Below are 23,109 nucleotides of genomic sequence, written 5' to 3'. Positions count from 1 at the left end.
CACCAATAATTAATAGTAAATTATCTGTCTTTCTTTTTTTGTCTCCATTTGCAAAGCATCCTTTCTCTCCTTACTGAAGCTACTCCTAAGAGTGAAATCTATTCTTAACATCAAATGACTCAAAAACTTCACTCCATTCAGTTTTCTAAGAAATAATCTGAAAATATTGCTTTAACACAGATACGCTAAGAATCTTCTCTAGGTGAGCTGTTAAATATTCTGTGATCGCCAAGATAACCAAGTGTAATGGAGTTAACAAGAGTCTGAAGCCACAAGTGTTGTGCCTGGGTCCTAGGCTGGTCAATATTGAGTCCTGGTTTCTCTATCTACAAAACAGGGATGACACCTCTTCCCAAAACGTGAAAACAAACTGACAGGCAAATGTTAGGTTATCACAGGTGAATACGAGAGACATTATAAGCCTTACAAGGTACTGTTCTTCCTCTTCCAAACCAACCATGTGCTGCAACAATCCTTTTCTTTGTAAGATAAATAAAACCCAGGACTTGTAATTTTTACATATAACTTTATATTTCAAGGTAAATATTTTCTTTTGGAACTTAATTAAGAATACCGTGATGGTTAATTTTATGTGTCAACTAAGTAGGCCACAGTATTCAGACGTTTGGTCAGCGGTTTGTCTAGATGTTACTGTGAAGGTATTTTTCAGATGAGATTAATATTTAGTTTATCAGTAGACTTTGAACAAAGAATATTACACTTCATAATGCGGGTGGCCCTCATCCACTTAGTCGAAGGCCTGAAGAGGAATTTACCTACGGTAGACCTTGGGACTGGAGCTGTAACATCAACTCTTCCTTGGGTCTCCAGTAAGCCCTCTGCCCTGCAGATCTGGCACTTGACGACCTCCACACTTGCATGAGCCAACTCCTTAGAATAAGTCAGTCTCTCTTCCTTCCTCCCTCTTTTTCTCTACACATGTGTGTATGTGCACACTTGTGTGCACGCGTGCACACACACACACCCACACACACCCACATCTATTGGTTCCATTTTTCCGGAGAACTCTAATACAGATACCTAGGATTGATTCCTGCCACTACCACGATCTGTCGTAGCAGTCAAATTTAGAGTAACTAGGCCTAACATTCTGAAAGGGGAAAAAAATCTTCACCTATTATCCCATATTCTTTCTCAACACTTTGAGATAGCCTCATGACAAAACACATTATAATTCAGCCAGATAGTCTAACCTGGCTTCATCAACTCTCACTCACTTCTTCCAAATTTAGCATTAAACAATGCTTGGAGGAGAAAAACTTCTTTCCCAAGGCTGATGTGCAAGACCATCTGCCCCTGCTGAAATTCTGCCTTCGATAAAAGGTATGCCCTGAGTATTGCAGGTGAGAGATGATGATGGCTTAAACTAGGTTAGTAGGAGGGGAGGGGAGTTTAACAAATTCAGGATACGGGCACGCCTCGTTTTATTGTGCTTTGCTTTACTGAACTGCATATATGTTACATTTTTTTACAAATTAAAGGTGGTGGTAACCCTGCATTGAGCAAGTCTATTAGCACCATTTTTCCAACCTCATTTGCTCACTTTGTTGGGTTTTTGTGTCACCTTTTGGTAATTCTTGCAATATTTCAAACTCTTCCACTTTTATATTTGTTATGGAGATCTGTGATGAGTGATTAATGATTAGCATTTTAAAGCAATATTTTAAAAATAAAGTATGTACGTTGTCTTTTTAGACATAATGCTATTGCACATTTAATGGACTACAGTAAAATGTAAACCTAACTTCTATATACATAGGGAAACCAAAACATTTACTTTGCCTTGCTTTATTGTGATACATGCTTGACTGCAGTGGTCTAGAAACAAACTGGCAGTTGCTCCATGAGTAAGCCTGTATATTTTGGACAGAATCAAAATACTAATGTACTGGATATGAGAGGTAAGGAAAAGAAGGGAATCAAGGATTAAAAACAAAACAAATTGGGGCACCTGGGTGGCTCAGTCGGTTAAGCAACTGACTCTTGGTTTCGGCTCAGGTCATCATCTCAGGATTCCTGAGTTTGAGCCCCACATTGGGCTCTGTGCTGACAGCACGGAGCCTGCTTAGGATCCTCCCTCTCCCTCTCTCTGCCTCTTCCCCACTAGGTGCACTTTCTCCCTCCCTCTCTCACACACAAAATAAATAAATAAATAATAAAATTTCATTTTAAAGCATTATCTTATAAAAAGCAAAACCAGACCATGAAGAGAGTGTTTCAAGGCTAGAATATTGATGGGTAGGTAAAAGGGAGGAATGTTTTCCAGGGAACAATCAATCTCTGACATAATTTTCATTGCATAAATCTTTCTCAAGAAGAGTGAACCATTTAAAGGGAGAATAAAATGGGAAAAATGCCACAGTTCATATATTCATTGTGTTCTTTTGAATTTTTATTTAAATTTCTAACTCCTTTGGATCACCACGAGGATGTACGTCCTAATAAAGATGAAAACATAACTCCATTTGGAAATGCTTTAACACATTACATATCAAAATGAAGTAACACAAAGAAACTTTTTTAAACATGGGATTTCTCTCTAAAGCTTAAATGTGAGGCAGACAGATGTCTGACTTTAAAACAGATGGAACCTCAGAACATTTCCAGGATACATAAAACTGAATTGTGTTATATTTTATGTCTGAGGCAGCTAACCAATACAAATTGATAGCTAGGGTTTCTGTACTTTTTTTTAAATCTTCCCATTCCAACATCCAATTTAACAATTCAATGTTTCTTTTGTAATCCTGTGACCATTCCGGAATGTATATGATTTTTTATAATTTCTTCTGTGATTTGGAATCTTAACTGTGTGCATATGTCATCTATTATATACATACATAAATATATATATATATATTATATATATACACACACACACACACACACACACACAATATTACATACATACTCAATAATAAATATTATAAACTTATGGAACCCAACATAGGTATTCTGATACACACACACAAATACAAGTTGTCACTAATAAAATGAGTTTATTTTATATTAAAGTTTTCAAAAAACACATCTGTAAAATTACCCCCAGACTAGGCCTAAAGATAGCCTTTACAAAGAGTTTAAAAAATTATAAAACTGCTTTCTCTTAACTATTAAAGTACACAGATTTAAGAGGTGTTAGAGGTGAAAATGTTAATTCATGGTCCATTTTTAAAAAGTTAATGTACAATAAATCTGTAGGACACTACCAGTAGACGAAATCTTAAGCATTTAGAGGAAAAAGCCATATTTTTCTTTCACAAAGTTTTACTCAGTAAAACTTAGTAAACTTAAGCAAATGTAAATGCTGTTTACTAAGAAATATACACTGCCTACCACAGTAACAATGATCGCCTCAAAATCACCAAATTGCTTTGTCAATGAATCAGCCTATACAGGACAACATTTAGGAAACTGCTTGTCAATACATATTAACTCCTTAATCTTCCCAATACGAGAAAATCAAAATAAAAATTTAGTTCATTCCAATTAAACATACAAATTACTAATATTTCATAGAAGGTAACATTGGGTTATTTTTAACAACACAGAAGTTCAAGTATTACAGAAGCTCAAACTGTGTTATTTAAAAAAAAAGACATGACATAAAATGTATTTAACTAACCAGTGTTTTACAGAAATTTGGAGTATTTACATATTTTATAACACTGTAGAAATCTTTGGTGGTGACATACGGATTAGTTCCCTGAAAATATTTTAATAATTTGTTCCATCAATCTGTATAGTCAAGTACTTATAATTAGCAAATGCTGACACTTACCACTTTCTAGCCAAATCCACGTACATATATGGAATAGTGAATCGTGTGGAGGGAATCTTGTGCAGGACCTAGGTGGGTTTACATAATTAATTACTTAGCAATAAGACATACTTCTGGCTCTTTTTTATCCCAGAAAAAGCATGGTAAACTGAAGAATAGATCAACTGTCACTTCCAAAACCTCTGGTAATAGTTAATATTAGTGCACAAGTTGAAGAAATATATAATAAAACACCGGCTACAATTTCTGCATAAACTTCAACAGCCACCAAAATAGCGCCCTTAAATAGGCTTGTGCAGCGTCTGATGCCCATTCACCAAATGGTGGTGGTGGGAAAGCAAGGCACTGTGGTCTAGAGATAAGTTCCTTCTTTTAAAAGCAGTGGATTCAAAAGCAGAGAAACAAAAAATGGCCCGCTCCACTTTCAAAGAGGCTAAGATTTGTGAGCTTATCATACAAAGTTCAAAGGAAAGGGCATGCTAAAACACACACAAGAGAAAAGCAGCAAAATCTCAGAAATGTAAGAAAAGGAGAGAAAGGAAGTAATAGAATAGCAAAATGACATCCACTGCCTGTAAAGATGTAACAGGAGAAATAGATCAGAGGGAACACTGTGTGGAGAGAGAGATTTAAAAAGGACACTCATTACCTCTTTGTGACTGGTCTTGTCTTTGTTTGTAGGAGTGTAAAGGGATAAATAATCCCTCCAATTTAGAGCAGTATTTATGAGTTTACTATAATTACAGAATAGGTTTAATACTTTAGTCTTAGGAAACATAAAGTGGCACAGAGCAGCCCCCAGAGGTAATGTTTTTATATAAAGTCACTTACATGACTTTGTCAGGCAACTCGAGATGACGCTGCCTTTGGGTGGGAAAGACAAACATGGTGTAGCATTTACATTGGTAAGTCTAGGACTAGGCAATGTAAATAAAAACTCTCTTCCAAGAGTTTATAATCAGGATTTCTAGGAATTTTGAACACAAATGAGTCTTTTTAGAAAACTAAAAGGCTAAAAATTAGTCACGGTAAAGTAATGAAGACACTCATAGAATTAAACTTTCAGAGAAACAAAGTTGAGGGAATTTTTTCTTGGTGTCACATATCAAGAATGTGAGAGAGTCTAGATAATGTTTTAAGAGAATGTATCAAGAGAAATGTATGAATTAAACTAAGGTAGTCCTAAGTAAACATTCTATCCTCTGCCAACAATCCGAGGAGGTCCTGAATATACATTGCCAGCTGGTTTCACTTCTTAAAAGGTAGAAAGGTCAAAGATCTCACAAATCTCACTCATTGTTTTCTCTTTTGGACAAACAGAACAGTCAAGTAAATTATCTGAATGGTTACAACTGTACCAATTTGATGAGTGATCACTAAAACCACCACCATTAACAGAGTTAATGCATAGTTATCAATGCAACCTAAAAAAGCCTCCACATTTAGTAACTCACAATCTCTTGGATTAAAATACATTTTTCTAATATCTATTCTAATAGTTTCTAGTATGTAAGATTAACATCTGTATTTTGCATTGGCACCTATATTCAGGAAATGATCTCAGCCAGAAAGATGAGTGATTCAAATGTAGTCAATACAGATTTATAAGTCAGCAGCACATAGGAGGTCAACCTTGTGAATGGACTGACTGCTGGATAATTTTGTGACTCTGTTTCACAAAAGCTACTACTTTTTTTTTTTTTTTTAAAGCTACTGCTTCTAAATGCTGAAAATGTCACCAGTGTTAACAAAAACATGCTAAGTTTGACTACCAATGTAGGGTTAAATATGGAAAACTAGTTGATGTCTAAAACAGAGACATCTTATCTATAGAGGAGAGAATTAAAAATAGTTAAAGTTGGACAATTAGGTGTATTTTCATATTATTAGAACCTAACAAATTTAACAAATGAAACCCACAGGAAAAGAGATGATGAAATTCGAGGCATAAATGTGACATGTCAGGATATGACAAATAACAATAAAGGGTCAGTAAAGCTTAAAATAAATGTACAGTCGTAAATAAGTAAACAATTTTCAAGTGTGCAAAACTAGTCAGGAATAAAAGTGCTATGTGGAGACCTGGCTTTCAAATATTTGTTTCGAAAACGTTCAGCTGATGGTGGAAAAACCGACAAGTATGTTAAAAGTAAAATTTGAAGAATATATAAAACACACTATATCTTACATTATGCCCTTGTCCTATCACTGCTGATCAGAGGCCTATCTTTTTACTATCCTCATGTGATAGATATAACATAAATGGAGGTAAACACAATACAATACCACAAAGGCTGATGTATCTTAAACTGTAAAAAGACTCTTTTCAAGTATACTGTGGGTTTGTGTTTCATCTTAATGTCCCAGGCACTCAATGTTGTTGAGGAATTTGAAAACAGATAACACAATTTTCTACTATTTCTGAGATATATATGTATATCTATATATGTACACATATATCTATATATGTACACATATATAGATATACATATATATATACACATACATATGTGTATATATATATATCTATATATATATATATATATAAATAAGCTTTGCATAATTACCTGGAGTAGTCAGGACATGGAAGTAATGGTTAAAGAAACAAAAGCTACTTAGATTGATGAAAATAAACCCTATCACCGCCACAGTTTAAAGTATTATTTTAATGTGTAAATCCTGGATAATGTTAGAAGAAAAGCTGATGGATTAGCATAACTTGTCTTGGGATCTTGAGGTGCAGATGACTAAAAATACACCTGTGGTCTCTTCTTCACTTTATATTTTAGTGACCCGTATCGCACCTGAAGAGAGAAATGTGTCATTATTACAAATTAGATGATTACTTTTGAACTCAGAACTTAATAGCTCATGATCATAGTAATATTTTTTAAAGCTTTTCTAATATAAAGAATCAATTATCCTATAAGTGTGTATTCAAAAGACATGGCTACTTATGTAACATTATAAAAACATTAACTGTTCTTATTTGTGCTTCGCCTGGTAGGTCAATGAACATTGCTCACAATGATCTGACCATTCACTGGAATCCTCCTTTCCAGACACAAAGACAGTATATTATCATAGATAAACTTCTAGTTAGTCCTCATACAGGGTTGGTTCAAAGAAAACTATGTAGTTATTTTTGTCAGTTGCTTTCTTTGCTTAGGCGTAGGGCTGGCACTGGGTGCTCATGACAACCATATGATTTGCTATATAAGAATACCATCTTCTGCTTACAGGGGAAGACTAGGAATTTATCATTTTGCAAACTTCCAGAGATCCTAATATATCCGATCTGAATAAAGAATTTTTTTAATTAAAAATTTTTTAAAAATGTTTTTTATTTATTTATGTTGAGAGAGAGAGAGAGCAGGGGCAGGGGAGGGGCAGAGAGACAGGGAGACAGAGACTCCAAGCAGGCTCTGCACTGTCAGCGCAGAGCCCGAGGCGGGGCTTAAACTACCCAACGGTGAGATCATGACCTGAGCCAAAATCAAGAGTCTGATGCTCAACTGACTGAGCGACCCAGGCACCCCTTGAATAAATAATTTTTTTTTAAAGTTTATTTATTTACTTTGAGGGAGAGATAGAGAGAGCAAGCAGGGGGAGGGGCAGAGGAAGAGAGAGAGAGAATCCCAAGCAGGCTCCACACTGCCAGAGCAGAGCCTGACGTGGGGCTTGAACTCACAAACTGTGAGCTCATGACCTGAGCTGAAACCAAGAGTTAGGTGCTTAACTGACTGAGCCACCCAAGTTCTTCCTGAAGAAAGAATTTTAAATGTAACTGCTGATCTACCACTGGGTTCCTTCCTTTATGGATCGCTAATATCCTGGATGATAATGCCTTCAACACCAATCATTAGGAAAACAACTCTGTAGGGGACTAACCTCTTTGCGGCCTTTCACGGTTTTCACGGATTTCATGCTTTGCGATCTTCGAAGCCCTTTGTGCGTTAACATCTCATCATCTGAATACGGCCCTTCGGCTTCTTCATCGGTTTTCTCATCTCCGTCTTTCAGCGGAATTCCATAACCTAAACAGGTCAAAACCAGCATGTTTCGGGGAAAGGACACCGCTCCATCTGAGCACACTTCGATGCATGGTCTGCATTTGCCTGCTTACTCCTTCCTCTCCCTTTCTCCTCTGGAATGTGCTCCCCGCCCTTTATCATCAATCATTGCCCCGTGCACTATTCTAGATGAGGCTCATAACTCACTTCTTCCCCTGACTATTCCTGTTTTCACCATGCATTTTTCAGAATGATTTTAAATAACTGATTTTTGAGGAGGTAACACTTTGTCCAAAACTCAGAGAGCATAAGCAGATCTCCTCCCTGCCCTTTCTCCTTTTCCTGAACTCTAAACAATCTAAGCAATTCTGTGTTTCATTTAGTCATTTGTGCCTTTGACTTTAGTTAGAAATTAAGGGTTTCCTCCCACTGTGTGTCAAAACTTTTGTCAAGATTGGGAAAGGGAGGGTGAACGTAAGGAGTCAGATAAGACCCAAAGGGGCTAGAACTTTGTGAGAGGTTGGGGCGGGGGCAGGCCATGGAGATGTTAAAGCAACACTGTTGCAGCTGCTGAGATGAAAGCCAGCCAGGCAGGCCTCAGCAATTACAAACACCACAGGCTACGATGACAGATGTTAGTCAAAGAAAACAGCCGCATGAGGAAGGTCAGCAAGAGGTCCTGCGGGTGTGCTAACAGGGCGCTGTGTGTTGCGACAAAAGACGGGTCATTGGCCAATATGCAAACTTGCAGGTAGTCAGGCTGGTTATTGTCAGGAAGTCTGACAGCATCCTGATGCCCAAGATTCAGAGACAGGAACACTCCCATTCCTGAAGCAGTGGTTATCAAGCTTAGTAGAGTTTATTAGTAAAGGCACATACTAAGAGTCAGAACTTACTAATACAAAGACTGCTAGGCTTAGGGTGGGGCTGAGAATCTATATTTCTATCAAGTTCCTAGGTGATGCTTATCCTAGGGTCCAGGGCTCGAAACATTTGAGAACCATTGCCTGGATGGAGTAAGAGAGGGGCCCAAGTCTGTGGCAAGAAGAGTGCTAGGCAAGTTATCAAGACAAGGGTGAGGTTACAAGGCCCCATTAAGTTTCAAATTCTCCTTTAATAAAGATAAGGAGCATAAATACCTACATCTTCAGCTGAGAAAAAAGTAGTTTTTCCAGGCTCAGGTGGGGGCAGTGGATGGACTTCTTGCATGTGAAGAAAAAGATACTGAACAAACGTTTATTAATCCGCTCTCCCAGGCCATGAGTAACTTGAGACTCACTGAGCAAACCATGAAGAGTTGTTAATAAGCTTTTCTGTCTCATAATAAGAGACATACCTTTAGATGTAAATTATGCAAGCACAATTTTATGCTGCCAGACTACTAGGCTAAAAATTAGGGAGAATTTGGGGATAGAATCGGTCATGATTTAGGTCAAGATCCATTGTCCCCCCACTCCTCCCCCGTCAGTCCAAGGAATTGTGTTCCAGGAAGAAAAGAGGGCACTTGCCGGGAGCGAGGGCAGGGGGCACACGACTGCTTAGAAGAGCTGCAAGCAGGCCAGTGTGGCCAGGGGAGGGGAACGGTCAGTGGTCCTGGGAAGATGCTTCTGATGGGATGGGATTGGAACCTTATTCAAAAGATGATTATATACACACCTTATTCTTTCTTTGTTTCCCAATTTCAGGTAACAAATCTTATTAGCTTTCTAATTATGGTTTCAGAGAAAGTTAATGGATTGATTCATTATTTCACAATATTCAAAAAATTCTGTTTGGCATACAGCGATGAAAAAGACACAACTGTCATCTTTTACCCTAAGAAACTTAGTCCAACAAGGGAAGGGAACAGACTTTAACAGGCATGACAGCACTATAATAGATGCTGTAAATTGAAGATAAGGATGGGGTGGGTGCCATGGGAGCCTACAGTAAGATAATTAACTCAGCCTGGGGGTGGGGGAAAGTGGGCTGTGAGAGAGGACTTCTTGTAGGAGGTGGTGGCTAACTTCTGGAAGGCTCATGATTCAATACAGCCAGCACATGATGGAGTGGGAGAACAAGGCAGGGGAGCGAATACACCACATGCTACTGAGTTTGGACTTCACCAGAGAGCAACGTGGGGGGCCACTGAGGCATTTTAAGCGGACGGGTGATATGATTACACTTGGGTTCTTTCAGAGATTCCTTTTGCACTTTGGGGAATGAAGTGGATGACACAGGACACAGGGAGGTTACTGCAGTATGGCAGGTCAGAGATGACGGGGTCCAAGGAGCAAAGACAGAGACAGGAGCCAGATTTGGGATCCACAAGGAGATGAAATTGACAAGTTTAACTTAGCAATTGATTAAACCAAACTATGCATCAAAGAGCGAGGAGTCAAGTCAAATATCTTCGCTAAAATATGCATTTTTCTATTCCACTTAAAACCTGGAAACGAGTATGTATGAACATTCTGCTGTGAGTGCTGGAAATAGTGTTAATCAAAGTTGTCCAAGGATTTAAAAGTGTTCAGAGTAGGAGGGAGACCTGAGACTATGAGGGAAGCCCAAATCTGGGTGTCCTATCACAGCAGGCACTCAGTGAGATGGCTGAGTGGTTTACAGGTCTGCCAAGCCCAGGGAAAGCGAAACTAGTGGGGTACTGCGGGGCCATACAAAGGTGATGCTAAGTTTACATTAGTGATCTACACTGGACGGAGTCGTTCCACACACATTCCTGAGGAGCAGTGACTGGGGACCCAAGGCTGAGGAGCCTGTATTGCCCGGGGCCCTGTAGATGTCTGGCCAGCTTCAGCCCAAAGCTCTGTTACCATTTTAGGAAACCAGCAGATGCTTTTGCAAACTGACCTGGTATTCACAGCTCACACATGTTACAGTTGGTATATTTTAAGTTTTCCCATCTTATATTAATATAGGTGTAGAATCACAGAAAGTTTGACCTGGAAGGCACCCTGGACCTCTTAGAGGACTTCACTGCCTATTAGCTGTGAGAGCCAAAGTACATCTTGCCTCTCTCCAGGCCTTTCTTTTCTTTTTTAAATGTTATTTTTTACTTTTTGAGAAAGATAGAGGGGGAGAGGGAGAGAGGGAGAGAGGGAGGGAGAGGGAGAGGGAGAGAGAGAGAGAGAGAGAGAGAGAGAGCAAGAAGGGGAGGGGCAGAGACAGAGGGAGAGACTCCAGAGCAGGTTCCATGTTGCCAGCACAGAGCCCGATGTGGGGCTTGAACCCACAAGCCGTGAAACCATGACGTGAGCCGAAGTTGGACGCTTAACTAACTGAGCTACCCAGGCTCACCAGGCCTTTGTTTTCTTAAATGGTAAGGTAGTGAGACAGATGAAAGATGATGGATAAGTTTCCATGTGAATGTGAACTCTGACCCCGTTGAGCTGTTGGGAGCATTATGTTGAGGGGGACTGTGAACTAGTGTCGGAAAGTGCCACAGTCCTTCAGCAATGTCTGCCACCATGGGCACGGGAGCAGGGAGCAGGCATGTCACCCATCTGCCATCTTTGACTAAAGCATCTCTAAGGTCGCTACCTACTCAAATTATTTGAATTCAGAGTTCCAGCCCCAACTGTCTCCCTAAGTGTAGCCTTTTTATAAATTAAAAAGAGAAAGAATAAGAATTTGCTTAGGAACCTTGGATACCTCATTTATGTCATTCACTATGTCAAGGGCTATCTTGACAGGTAATTTAATCTCCTTATGTCTCAGTTTCATCATCTGAAAAATAAGTATAAAATATTTAACCTGTACAGTCATCTTAAGGATTAAGTAAATATGTAAAGCACCTAAAACAAAGAATATGTGCTTTATTTCTTTATGTGCTGGTACTAAAACTGAATATTGAGCCAATTTTAAATAATATGGGAGAAGCAGTTTCTTTGCAGAAAAAACATTCCCACTTATCACAACGTGGTGTTCTTTCAAGGGATGTCAACATCATGTTCAAGGAGTCCATTTTCTTACAGAAATGCATCTGGAGGGAGCTCTTTTTGCCATGGTGACAACATGAAGATTTGAATAGCTTCATCAAAACAGAATTTTTCTTGACCAGCCAACCTCAAACCAGTCAGAGCAGGCCATGAGGAGTTTTCAAAATGGACCCACTTTTCCAAATAATTTGAGTTTGCTTGTGTGAACAAGCAGATCATCTGGGGTAAATGTATTAATCACGTGAACCAGTAAAGAGACTTTGCAATGTGAATGTGATTACCACACTGAAAAACTTATTTTTTTCTTGAGGAATTTTGGAAGTCAATGAAATAAAAAATAATTCATGACCTAAAAATTGAGTACCTGAATTGTTTTTCAAAGGAAAGAGTACTGTTCTTTCTGATTTAGGAAATAGGTTGATTTAAAAAAAAAAAAGATCACTGAAGTCCCATACTCGAACTGAACACTGTTAACATTTTAGCAATACCCTTCCAGACTCTTCCCTATGTATACACATTTGAAAAATAACTTACATATATTAATTCATTTCATCTATTTATTGTGTCTCTACAGTGTTGGATTATAACACACAGATTGTTTTGTTATTGTTTATTTCCCCACAATCTGGATATGTTTTTATGTCAGTAAGTAGAGAATGACATTATCAATTTTCATGGCTAATAAACCATGCTTTTGCTTAACCATTTCTTTTAGGCGTTTAGTTTGTTCCAATATTATGTTACTATAAACAACAAGATAATTGTTCTTGTACCTACATCTTTGAACACTTGTCTGATTATTTCTTTATGACATAGTCTTAGAAGTTTCTTGCTGAGTTAGAGGGAATACATTTTGATAATTATTGCCAGATTGTCATCAAAAGGATTATTCCACTTTAAACTCTCATACAAAGTGTATGAGAGTGTTTGTTTCCCAACATGCTTGCTGTGGTGATTTTCAAACATGTCCACAAATTCTGACACTTTTCTCCTCTTCTATTAAATCTTTTTTCCTTTTTTCTTTTTAAGGTAATCTCTCTGCCCAATGCAGGGCTCGAGCTCACGACCCTGAGATCAAGAGTTGCACGCTCCACCAACTAAGGCAGCCAGGCGCCCCTCCTCCTCTCGTAGGTACCAGTCTCAACAAACTGTCATGAGGCGGAAGTGAGGCTGCATGACTTCTGCCACTTGGGTTGAAACACCCTCTCTGCGAGCTTTTAGCTGCCAGATAAGAAGCCCCCCACACTCTCAGGGACCATGTAGAGAGACGTTGAGAAGGAGAGGCCAGAGAAGCCCCAACTGTTTCAGCCATCACCTGTTTGACTCTTCACAGCTGAAACAGCACACATGTGAATGAAGAAGCCTTTGAGATTCTGACTCGACCCCCAGGTGCTGTTTGTAGCTGCCTAAGACCTTGAGCAAGATCTCCCTCCCTGAGCCCAGTCTCCCCCAGTTCATGAGCAAAAAAATGACTGTGACTTTTTCAGGTCACTGTTTATAGTTCGTTACACAGAAACAGATAACTAGAATAATTACCAACACAGAGAGCACTGCTAATTAAAAAAATATTTTTGCCAATCTGGTGAGGAAAAATTACTGTCATTACTATTTTAATTTACTCTTTCTTTGATTGTGTGTGAGGCTGAATGTCTTTTTCATGCTGTATTCTTTAGTAGAATCAACAATAATTGGCTTGAAAGAATTCTTTGTATTGTTAAAATCTGAATGCTTTGCCTGTATCACATAAGAATATTTCTTCTAGTTTGTTTTGTATGGTATGAAGTATTTTTCCCTTATATGTTATATATATATATTTTATATAGAAAAACCTCTCAAGTTTTTCCCTTATGTCTTCTAGTTTTGATGTCATGCTTAAGAATTCTGGTTTAAATATATACTCAGGAATTTCCTACTATATTATAGCTTAGTATCTTATATTTAAGTCTTAATCTTTTAAGTATTTTGATGAAAGGTTTGAGATAGAGGAATAACTTCATCTTCTACCCCATCTTCTAAGTCTAGCAATTATCCTAACACCTCCCCCACTTGCCTGAAAGGCCATCATTCTCATCTGATAAATTTCCATGTATATCTTGGACTTATGTTTCTATAGACTGTCTATTATTATCTTCTCTTCAACTCTTCCTGTCCTGGAACCTTATCACTTTTTAAAAAAGAAATTTTTTTAATGTGCCTTGATTTTTTTTTTAATGTTTTTATTTATTTTTGAGACAGAGAGAGACAGAGCATGAGCAGGGGAGGGCCAGAGAGAGAGGGAGACACAGAATCTGAAGCAGGCTCCAGGCTCTGAGCTGTCAGCACAGAGCCCGACGCGGGGCTAGAACCCACGAACCGTGAGATCATGACCTGAGCTGAAGTTGGGTGCTCAACCAACTGAGCCACCCAGGCGCCCCGTTTGTTCATTGATTTTTGAGAGAGATAGAGCATGAGCGGGGAGGGGCAGAGAGAGACAGAGACAGAATCTGAAGCAGGCTCCAGGCTCTGAGCTGTCAGCACAGAGTCCGATGTGGGGCTCAAACTCTCACGAGCTGTGAGATCATGACCTGACCTGAAGTCAGATGCTTAATCGACTGAGCCACCCAGAAGCCCCTAAAAAAATATTATTTAAAAAAAATTTTTTTTTTAACGTTTATTTATTTTTGAGACAGAGAGAGACAGAGCATGAACAGGGGAGGGGCAGAGAGAAAGGGAGACACAGAATCAGAAGCAGGCTCCAGGCTCTGAGCCATCAGCCCAGAGCCCGACGCGGGGCTCGAACTCATGGACCGCGAGATCGTGACCTGAGCTGAAGTCGGAAGCTTAACCGACTGAGCCACCCAGGCGCCCCAGAAAATATTATTTTTTTAATGTTTATTTTTGATAGAGAGAGAGAGAGGGAGAGAGAGAGAGAGACAGGGCATCAGCAGGGGAGGTGCAGAGAGAGAGGGAGATACAGAATCCAAAGCAGGCTCCAGGCTTGGAGCTGTCAGCACAGAGCCTGATGCGGGGCTTGAACCTACAAACCGTGAGATCATGACCTGAGCTGAAGTCAGACGCTTAACCAACTGGACCACCCAGGCGCCCCCTAAAAAAATATTTTTAAGACAGATTGTTTTTTTTAAATTTTTTTCTTAGGGAAGAGGGCTCAAAGTATGCAGCATTCTGTAGGAAACTTAGAACTTGTGCAAACTAATGCATATTAAAATTTTAATTTAATAACTGAATAAGTTTCTTTCTTGTACTGCTAGTATTTACTTCATATTTCTCTAATCTTGTTGTTTTAATTTCATGGCTTAAAATCTAACAGAAGACCTAAATAGCATCTTACTATCTTAAAATATTTTAGCCCCATTATTTTAAGTTTAATAGATGAATATCACAAAAACAGCTACGCATTTTCATATTTGTAATCTTGTTTTCATTTAACTATTAGAATATCACTCTTAACCAATTCTAAAGTATAATTATGAATAAACTACTGATAAAGTTGTCATAACTGTTCCAAATAAAGCAAAATATATACAGCAGACTCCATAATCAAAATCAGTATATCTAATTTTTAAATGTATATTAAGAAAATGCCTATATTATAAACTACTTTTACACTGTTAATGTATTAAGGATGATGGTTCAAAGTTCACTGGTTCTCATTCTTAAAAATATTACTACCTCAATCAATGGCTAATGCTTAATTACTACCTTTTAGGTAACAGCCACCAACTTGGTAAAGTTATTCATTCTACGGAGAACTCAGAAAAAGTTCACTATTTTTTGTCTGTAAGAAGGGACCATTGTTTTATTTCTCAAATTGGTTTCAATGTAAAGGGTGATTTTTAACCTCCCTCAAAAGAAAACTACCTAAACACACACACACACACACCAAAAAGCCTTGTACCTTAAGGAGTTAATAATATATTAATAAGAAATGTCATAATGATCTTAATTTTCATCTGAGCCTTGAACTATAATTTTCTTATATGTGACAAAATAACTAAGGAGGTATATCTTTTTATTTATGTGTATATTTCTAAGATCAGAATGCTTTATCAAAGTTTTAGAACATATCAACTATGCCATGCTCATAATTTATATTAGAAATACCTACAAGTTAGTTCTTGAACTAGACTATGGAATTTCAACATATTTTCCATTGTAGTAATCCTATTAACAAACTGAGTCACCCTTTGTCACCCACTTAAAACTTTTTATCTTGTGAGTCAATATCCTTATTTGTTCATAGCATTTAGAGTAAAGAGTGTTTAACTCTAACACTCAGATGTCACCACATGAGTAGAAAGAGCACTGATCACAAGTCAGAACTGGTGCTGGTGGCAGGGAGGTGGTAATGATCACACCCAAGGTTTCTAAAAATTCACGGCAACACAAGAGGCTACTGTTACTTTCTTAGTTGGATTATCTCTGGAGTCAACAAAAGGCAAGCACCAACTTTATTCAGAGAAAATTTAGAGAACGAGAACTATAGTTAAGCGTAAATTTGCAACATAAGCTTAAAAGTAAATTTCCCTCTGCTCAAATTCAGATAGTTACCATGTATTATTTTAGTACCTACCTGGACTCAAAATTCTAATCCTGAAAGGAAAATATATTAAAACAAACAAACACACCTGCTGATTCACCGGAGACTGATTTACTTTTCTTTTTTGCTTCTTGTAGAGATTGGTATGATCTTTGTCCCACAGGCTCATCCCCTTGGATAGCTGTTAGATCGTGCATACTAAAACTTCGTAAACGTTCCGTTATTGCTCCTTGGCTCTATTTAACAGAGAAGTGAGAGATCCGAGGAAAAAAGTACACTTTAAAATACTTAGTATGCTTACATTTAAATTCCTCCCAACACTTTATCATGAAGCTTTATTGATTTTATTATGAAACTTTCAGAAAAGCTGAAAGAATTGCAGAGTGAACACCCATGTATTGTTTACATTTTCCTGTATTTTATCACATATCTACTACCAATTATCCATAAATCCATTTTTTAATGTTTACTTTTGAGAGAGACAGAAACAGAGTGTGAGTGGTGGAGGGCAGAGAGAGAGGGAGACACAGGATCCCAAACAGGCTCCAGGCTCTGAGCTGTCAGCACAGAGCCCGACGTGGGGCTCGAACTCATGGACCGTGAGATCATGATCAGGGCCGAAGTTGGATGCTTAACTGACTGAGCCACCCAGGAGCCCCTCGATCCATTTTTTTTAAAGTTTATTTATTTTTAGAGAGACAGAGACAGAGTGAGTAGGGGAATGGCAGAGAGAGAGAGAGAGAGAGAGAGAGAGAGAGAATCCCAAGCAGGATCCCAGCTGCTAGCACAGAGCCTGATGTGGGGGGCTTGAACTCATGAAACCACGAGATTGTGAACTGAGCGGAAACCAAGAGTCAGAAGCTTAACCAACTGAGCCACCCAGGTGCCTCCATCAATTCTTTTTGAAAATGCATTTCAAAGTAAGTTGTAGACATCAGTACATTGCACTCCCAAACATTTCAGTTTTGTAATTTATTTTAAATGTAAAAAAATGTATGATGAGCTTACCCTCAGGGTAGACAGCATCCATTATTTTGCTCTCTCCTAAAACTGGCACTTTGGGGTTTATGATTTAGAATAACTTTTTAAAGTAAAAGACATACTGTTTTAAAGATAAGCTAAGTCAGCAGTGGTAATGGCTCTACTTAGAACAGTAAAAAAAATTAAAAGTCAAAGAATCTTGGATGCAAAATGATATTTAGTTAATGAATTCACTATCTGGCAAGGTGTATGTACTACTATGAAATTTGACTTCAAATCATTTTAAAGCCTTAACAATATGATAGACAATGGGCACATGTGGGTATTTAATTTAAATTAACTAAAATTAAATAAACTTAAAATGTAGTTTCTTACTTGCACATTTCAAATGCTCACTAGCCACATGTGACTAGAGGCTACTGTATTGGATAGAGCAGATACAGAACATTTCCATCACTACAGACAGTTCAGTGATTTTCATCACTGCATGGCTTTGAAAGAGACCCTTCTGAACTTTACAGACCTAATTACATTTCTTTCCCAAATATAAAGAGAAAAAATAATTTCTAAATTTACCCACTTTGAAAATTTGCATAGCATACAGATGACTCATTTATAGCTGCTTTAAAAATATTCTTTTAAAGGTTTTTTTTACTCCTATTATTTCTTCTCACACATGCGAATTTATGATGGCCTCTAGTTATGATGTTACTGTAGAAACTCATCCATAATGGTCCATCTCTAAATTTCCAGATTTCAAAGCCTGAGGCACTATAAACATTTGGACGTTACTGTATTTTACACTGAAAAAAGATCTTCATTCAACTACTCTACTTCATATCATATTCATATTATGTCAAAACCAAAGGCCATTCCTATACCCCACTTAGACTTTGTATTTCTACTATATTTTTTACATTGTGAAAAGAAATGATTAAATTAAAGGGTCTGCATCCTCAAAAAAAATAATTGGGTCCCATGTATCTTTCCATTCTTGTCATGCCATATGTCCATCAACTGACAAATAGATAAAGAAGATGTGGTATATATGTACAATGGAATATTACTCAGCAATCAGAAAGAACAAAATCTTGCCATTCACAACAATGTGGAGGGAATTAGAGTGTATTATGTTAAGTGAAATAAGTCAGTCAGAGAAAGAAAAATACTGTATGATTTCCCTCTTATGTGGAATTTAAGAAACACAACAGATGATGAACATAGGGGAAAGAAAAAAAAAAAAAAAACCAGAGAAGGAGGCAAACCATAAAACACACTCTTAACAACAGAGAACAAACTGAGGGTTGCCGGAGGGAGGTGGGCAGGGGATGGGCTATATGGGGGATGGGCATTGAGGAGAACACTTGCTGTGTTGACCACTGGGTGTCATATGTAAGTGATGAATCACTAAATTCTACTCTTGAAACTAATATTACACTGTATGTTAACTAACTAAAATTTAAATAAAAACTTGAAATATAATAAATAAGTAAGTAAATACTCTTGTCATGGTTTAATCCATTGTACTTTCTTCCACTTTATCAGATGTCCCTTTAAAGACACGTGAAAGAAGACATCAGAGACACACTAAAAGGAAATGACCAGTGCACATCTGAAACAGACCCTTTTGTTTTCTCACAATTGTCATTTTCTCTAGCCCACCTTTGTATTTCTGTGCCCCCTCACAGCAATTCTTGGCTTTCTACCTACCGCCAAACAGATGGTAACTGGTATGCACATCTAGGACATCCTCTATCTGACTCAGGTGCTTTCCAAGACTGGCTGTAACCATACAAACCCTCTCCCTCAAGAAAGAACATCTCAGAATGCAAGTAAGTCAAACTGCCACTGAATCAATCTAACATGATATCATCTACAAACTTTGGTATCTTTAACGAGTATAATCAATAAATTAGTTAGAGCATGCCTCACAAATGAACTCACACATTATTGTTAGTTCTATTGCTGTGCTGTGTATATCCTGTCTTCAGAGGAGGAATTTCAGAAATTAATTTTAGGCTTCTTGCATTCTCCTAGCATACTGGTACGGTACTGATGGTGAGCATGTAATAAGTAAACTAAATATTCTTTTTATGCCTCTTCTTTTTCATTGCTCTTGATTGCTAGAGAGTTCTCCATAGACAGCAGTGGGTTTTAATGTACCCACTGGCCCGGATAAGAGAGGTTCGGCAGTGAACTCCAGGTGTGGTCGTGGGTATTCACACTGGTCGACTACACCATCCACCAGGGGTTTGCTGCGGTTTAGATTAAAGGTGAGCAATGACCGACCCTGAGGTATCTGGATGAGCTATTTACAGCCTGAATTTTAATGGAGTTCTTAAGTAACCAAATCTGTAGCCCCAGGTATTATCAATGTCCTCAAGACTTAAAGGAAGGCCAAGTACTGTAGGGAAAAGCAAAAGGGAGCTGTACACACTTTCTGAGGACTCCCAACACTTCAAAAGTCATTATCACCTCAAAAAACTGGGTTTTCCACTATATATGTTCTCAGGGGCTCAGAATAGAACTAATGTGTGAAGAGAGAATGCTGTATTGTGAACTTCAGAAACATGACATAAATTATAAATATCCAATGTGATCACTTTAAGGAAGTGTAATTTTAAAATATTCACATTTAGAGGCAGGCCTATTCCCTCCAATTTTAATATCTTCAGCACAAAAAAGTCTACTAACAAAGAAATTATGTTCATAATAAAATGTTAAGTGGAAATCCCTCTCCCTGACCTCTGAATTCTAAATCACATCCATAATATAGTTACAAGTATGTAGTTGTACAAGTACAACTACAAGTTACAAGTAGTATGGTTTAATGAGGCAGCAAAAATACGCAAAAATAGAAACTGTATGATGTTTAGGCAGATGGGATGGGCGATTTTATTCTTTTTCTCAACAATTTCTTTAATATTAAAAAACTAGTCATAAATAGATGGTATAGTGAAGTTTTTATTTGTTTGTTGTCTTAGATTTGAATACTATTTATTATAAACTGGATGAGATCCTGGTTTCTTTTAATTTCCTCCAATGCCTGGCTACAACTCTCCAAATGAATGAACATTTTCTAGTTTCATGGTGAAGTTTTAATTGTATTGTGTGCACTGTAAGAATTTCTGATCTATTTCCTGCTCATCTTCCCTATATCCACTCTCTTACTCCCATCATTAAGAGAAACACTGTTTTCTATTTTGAGGGAACAAGTAGGTTTTATAGTTGCTTGTCAATAACAATGCTAAAAGTACTGAGGTTTTGTTTAAATTAATAATGCTTTATTTATTTTCTTCTATTTGGTTTATACTGTATTAAGCAAGAAGTATAAGAAAAATGAAGAAACGTTCTAGTTTGCAGAGCAAAAGATGTGTGGAAACAGTAGTCTTAGTCATTAGTCAATAAGGAGGAAGGGAGTTACCATCCACAAAGAAAGTCAATATCTCAGATTTTAGGTCCTATTCTCTACAGAATTGCATGTACGCTGCTTGTGTTAAAATTGATCCTAAAAATTGAAGAGAAAGGAACAGAAAGATTACGATGAGAACACAAAAATCAAAATAATTAAGAACACTTTTGCAGAATAGTTTACATTAAAAATGATCATCACCAGCAGCAGTGTTCCTAAACCCTTTGGGTGACTCAAAGTTCTCAGGGTTTGAACTTGAATGGGCCCAGAACATCCGTTTAAAATGAGAATGCGGGGCACCTGGGGGGACTGAGTCCGTTGGTTGCCTGACTCGTTGGTTGCCTGACTCGTGGTTTTAGCTCAGGTCAAGATCTCCCTGTTCCTGAATTTGAGTCCTGCATGGGGCTCTGTGCTGACAGTGAGGAGCCTACTAAGGATTCTCTCTCTCCCTCTCTCTCTCTGCCCCACCCACGCATGCACACTCTCTCTCTCTCTCTTTCTTACTCTCAAAATAAATTAATTAATTAAAATGAGAACACTTATAAGGGGCTGACTGGGTTGGGGTCCTGGGTTCAGATCTAACACATTCATCCTCTGGGAAATATTCTTCAGCTGAGAAGTGGTAAAAGGGGACCCCGTATGTATAACTAATTCCAACTTTGCTACTCCCAAACAATTCTTTGTTTTTTTTATTATTTATTTACTTTTTTTTAAAATTCTGCTTTTGTTTAAATACTTTATTTCCTGGTTAAACACTGTTAAAATTATTATATTTTGTGTTAAATAAGAATTTACTGAGCTTATTAGGTTTTATATAAAAACTTCAACTTACTCTCTTATTTTTTTAAGAATTTAAAAACAATCTTTGTAATCTTACAAGCAAGCTTTTACAGAATAATTTTTACTATACTGTTCAATAATGAATAAACTCTATTTCTTGTTGATCTCTGACATACTACATTAAAATGCAGACAAGGTTACTTCCAAGTTTTTAGCGAAATATCCTTTTCTTCTAAGGACATTCGAGAATTAATCTGATTAAGCCTAGAATGGAATTGATTGCATTCCTGTTAAGTGAATAATAAATTTTAGTGGTTTTAAGATTAAAGCAACAAAGGGCCGCCTGGGTGGCTCAGTCAGTTAAGCATCCAGCTTCGGCTGGGGTCATGATCTCGCAGTTCGTGGGTTCAAGCCTGGCGTTGGGCTCTGTGCTGACAGCTGAAAGCCTGGAGCGTGCTTTGGATTCTGGGTCTCCCCCTCTCTCTGCTCCTCCCCCACTTGTGGTCCCTCTCTCTCAAAAATAAACATTAAAGATTATATATGTATATCTATATATATTTATCAAAGAACATCTGTAACAGACAAAAACATAAAAAAGGAAGTATATTATTTGTAGCCCACACCAAACTATCTATACATATTTATATGTCCTTTCCATTTTTTCTGACTCATTGTACCTTTAGAGCAGGCTTTCTCAGTCTCAGCACTGCTGCTGTTTTGGGGCTGGATCACAGGATATTAAGCAGCATTCCTGACTTCTACCCCCTAGACACAAGTTGTGACAACCCCAGTTGTGACAACCCCAAATGTCTCCAGACATTGCCAAATGTTCCTTTGGGGGCAAAATCTTCTCCCAGTGAGAGAACCAACTACTGTTTTGGAACTAGAAGAGGTTTCAGAAGTCAGGTATCACCTTTTTGTTTTATAGGTAAGAAAATTAAAACTTAGATCAGTGCAGATGATCTGCCCCAAATCTCATGACTAATTAGGGCAGAACCAGGGCTAGAAAATGCAGATAACCAGACTATTGGTGAATTAAATATTCGTTATAACATTCTGCTTCCCTAGATTGTAGGGAAAATAGTTTGACCCTTCTTTCCATTGTCTGGACAAATGCTCTCTTTTTAAATGGATGATGCTAAGCCTGTGAATATCCTCAAATCCTTTCACAAACAGAAAGTCATTAAGGCAGACAGCAAGATGTCAGGATTTGGACCTAATCATCATCATCATTTAAAGTTTATTAGCTTTTAGCAATTTTACCTGGAAGGCTCTAATTTCTGTGATAATTGATTTTTTAAAATAATATTTGCTAAAGAGTTTGCCAAGAAAAGGCTGCCAGAGAAAAGTCAGAGATGGTTAATATGATGTTATAATGGTACTTTTCTTCATCGGCCCTTTATCTGGTAGTAATGTTGCTCATCTGTACAAAAGCCACCTGCATTTCTCATGTGAAAGCTACGGAATGCTGAACATCCTCAGCAAAATCCTTGAAGGTCCTTCATATGTCTCTGCTTTGCTCAGCCAAAATAAACTTGTACACTGACCTTGTGAACAGATGCCTGGTAATGAGGTCACAGAACTGAGTAACATTTTCAGAAAATTGCTTTACGGTGTAATAAATGTTCTGATTAGATTCCTATTTTCAT

The 23,109-nt window shown here is 37.7% G+C and overlaps 1 protein-coding gene across 1 annotated transcript in view; it reads right to left on the bottom strand.

Annotated features, from left to right (window-relative positions):
* Window positions 1-3,000: 3,000 nt before the first annotated feature.
* REEP3 (receptor accessory protein 3) overlaps window positions 3,001-23,109 on the bottom strand; it is a 97,255-nt gene continuing 77,146 nt past the window's right edge. The window contains exons 6-8 of the mRNA XM_049646147.1: window positions 16,376-16,523; window positions 7,694-7,839; window positions 3,001-6,606 (exon numbers count right to left, since the gene is read on the bottom strand). Of these exons, the coding sequence (XP_049502104.1) occupies window positions 6,550-6,606; window positions 7,694-7,839; window positions 16,376-16,523 (351 nt within the window). The 3' untranslated portion in view covers window positions 3,001-6,549. The remainder of the gene's footprint in view (window positions 6,607-7,693; window positions 7,840-16,375; window positions 16,524-23,109) is intronic.

Source organism: Panthera uncia, chromosome D2 (genome assembly GCF_023721935.1).
Source record: "Panthera uncia isolate 11264 chromosome D2, Puncia_PCG_1.0, whole genome shotgun sequence".
Lineage (NCBI taxonomy): Eukaryota > Metazoa > Chordata > Mammalia > Carnivora > Felidae > Panthera > Panthera uncia.
This window is presented reverse-complemented; position numbering and strand designations above follow the sequence as displayed.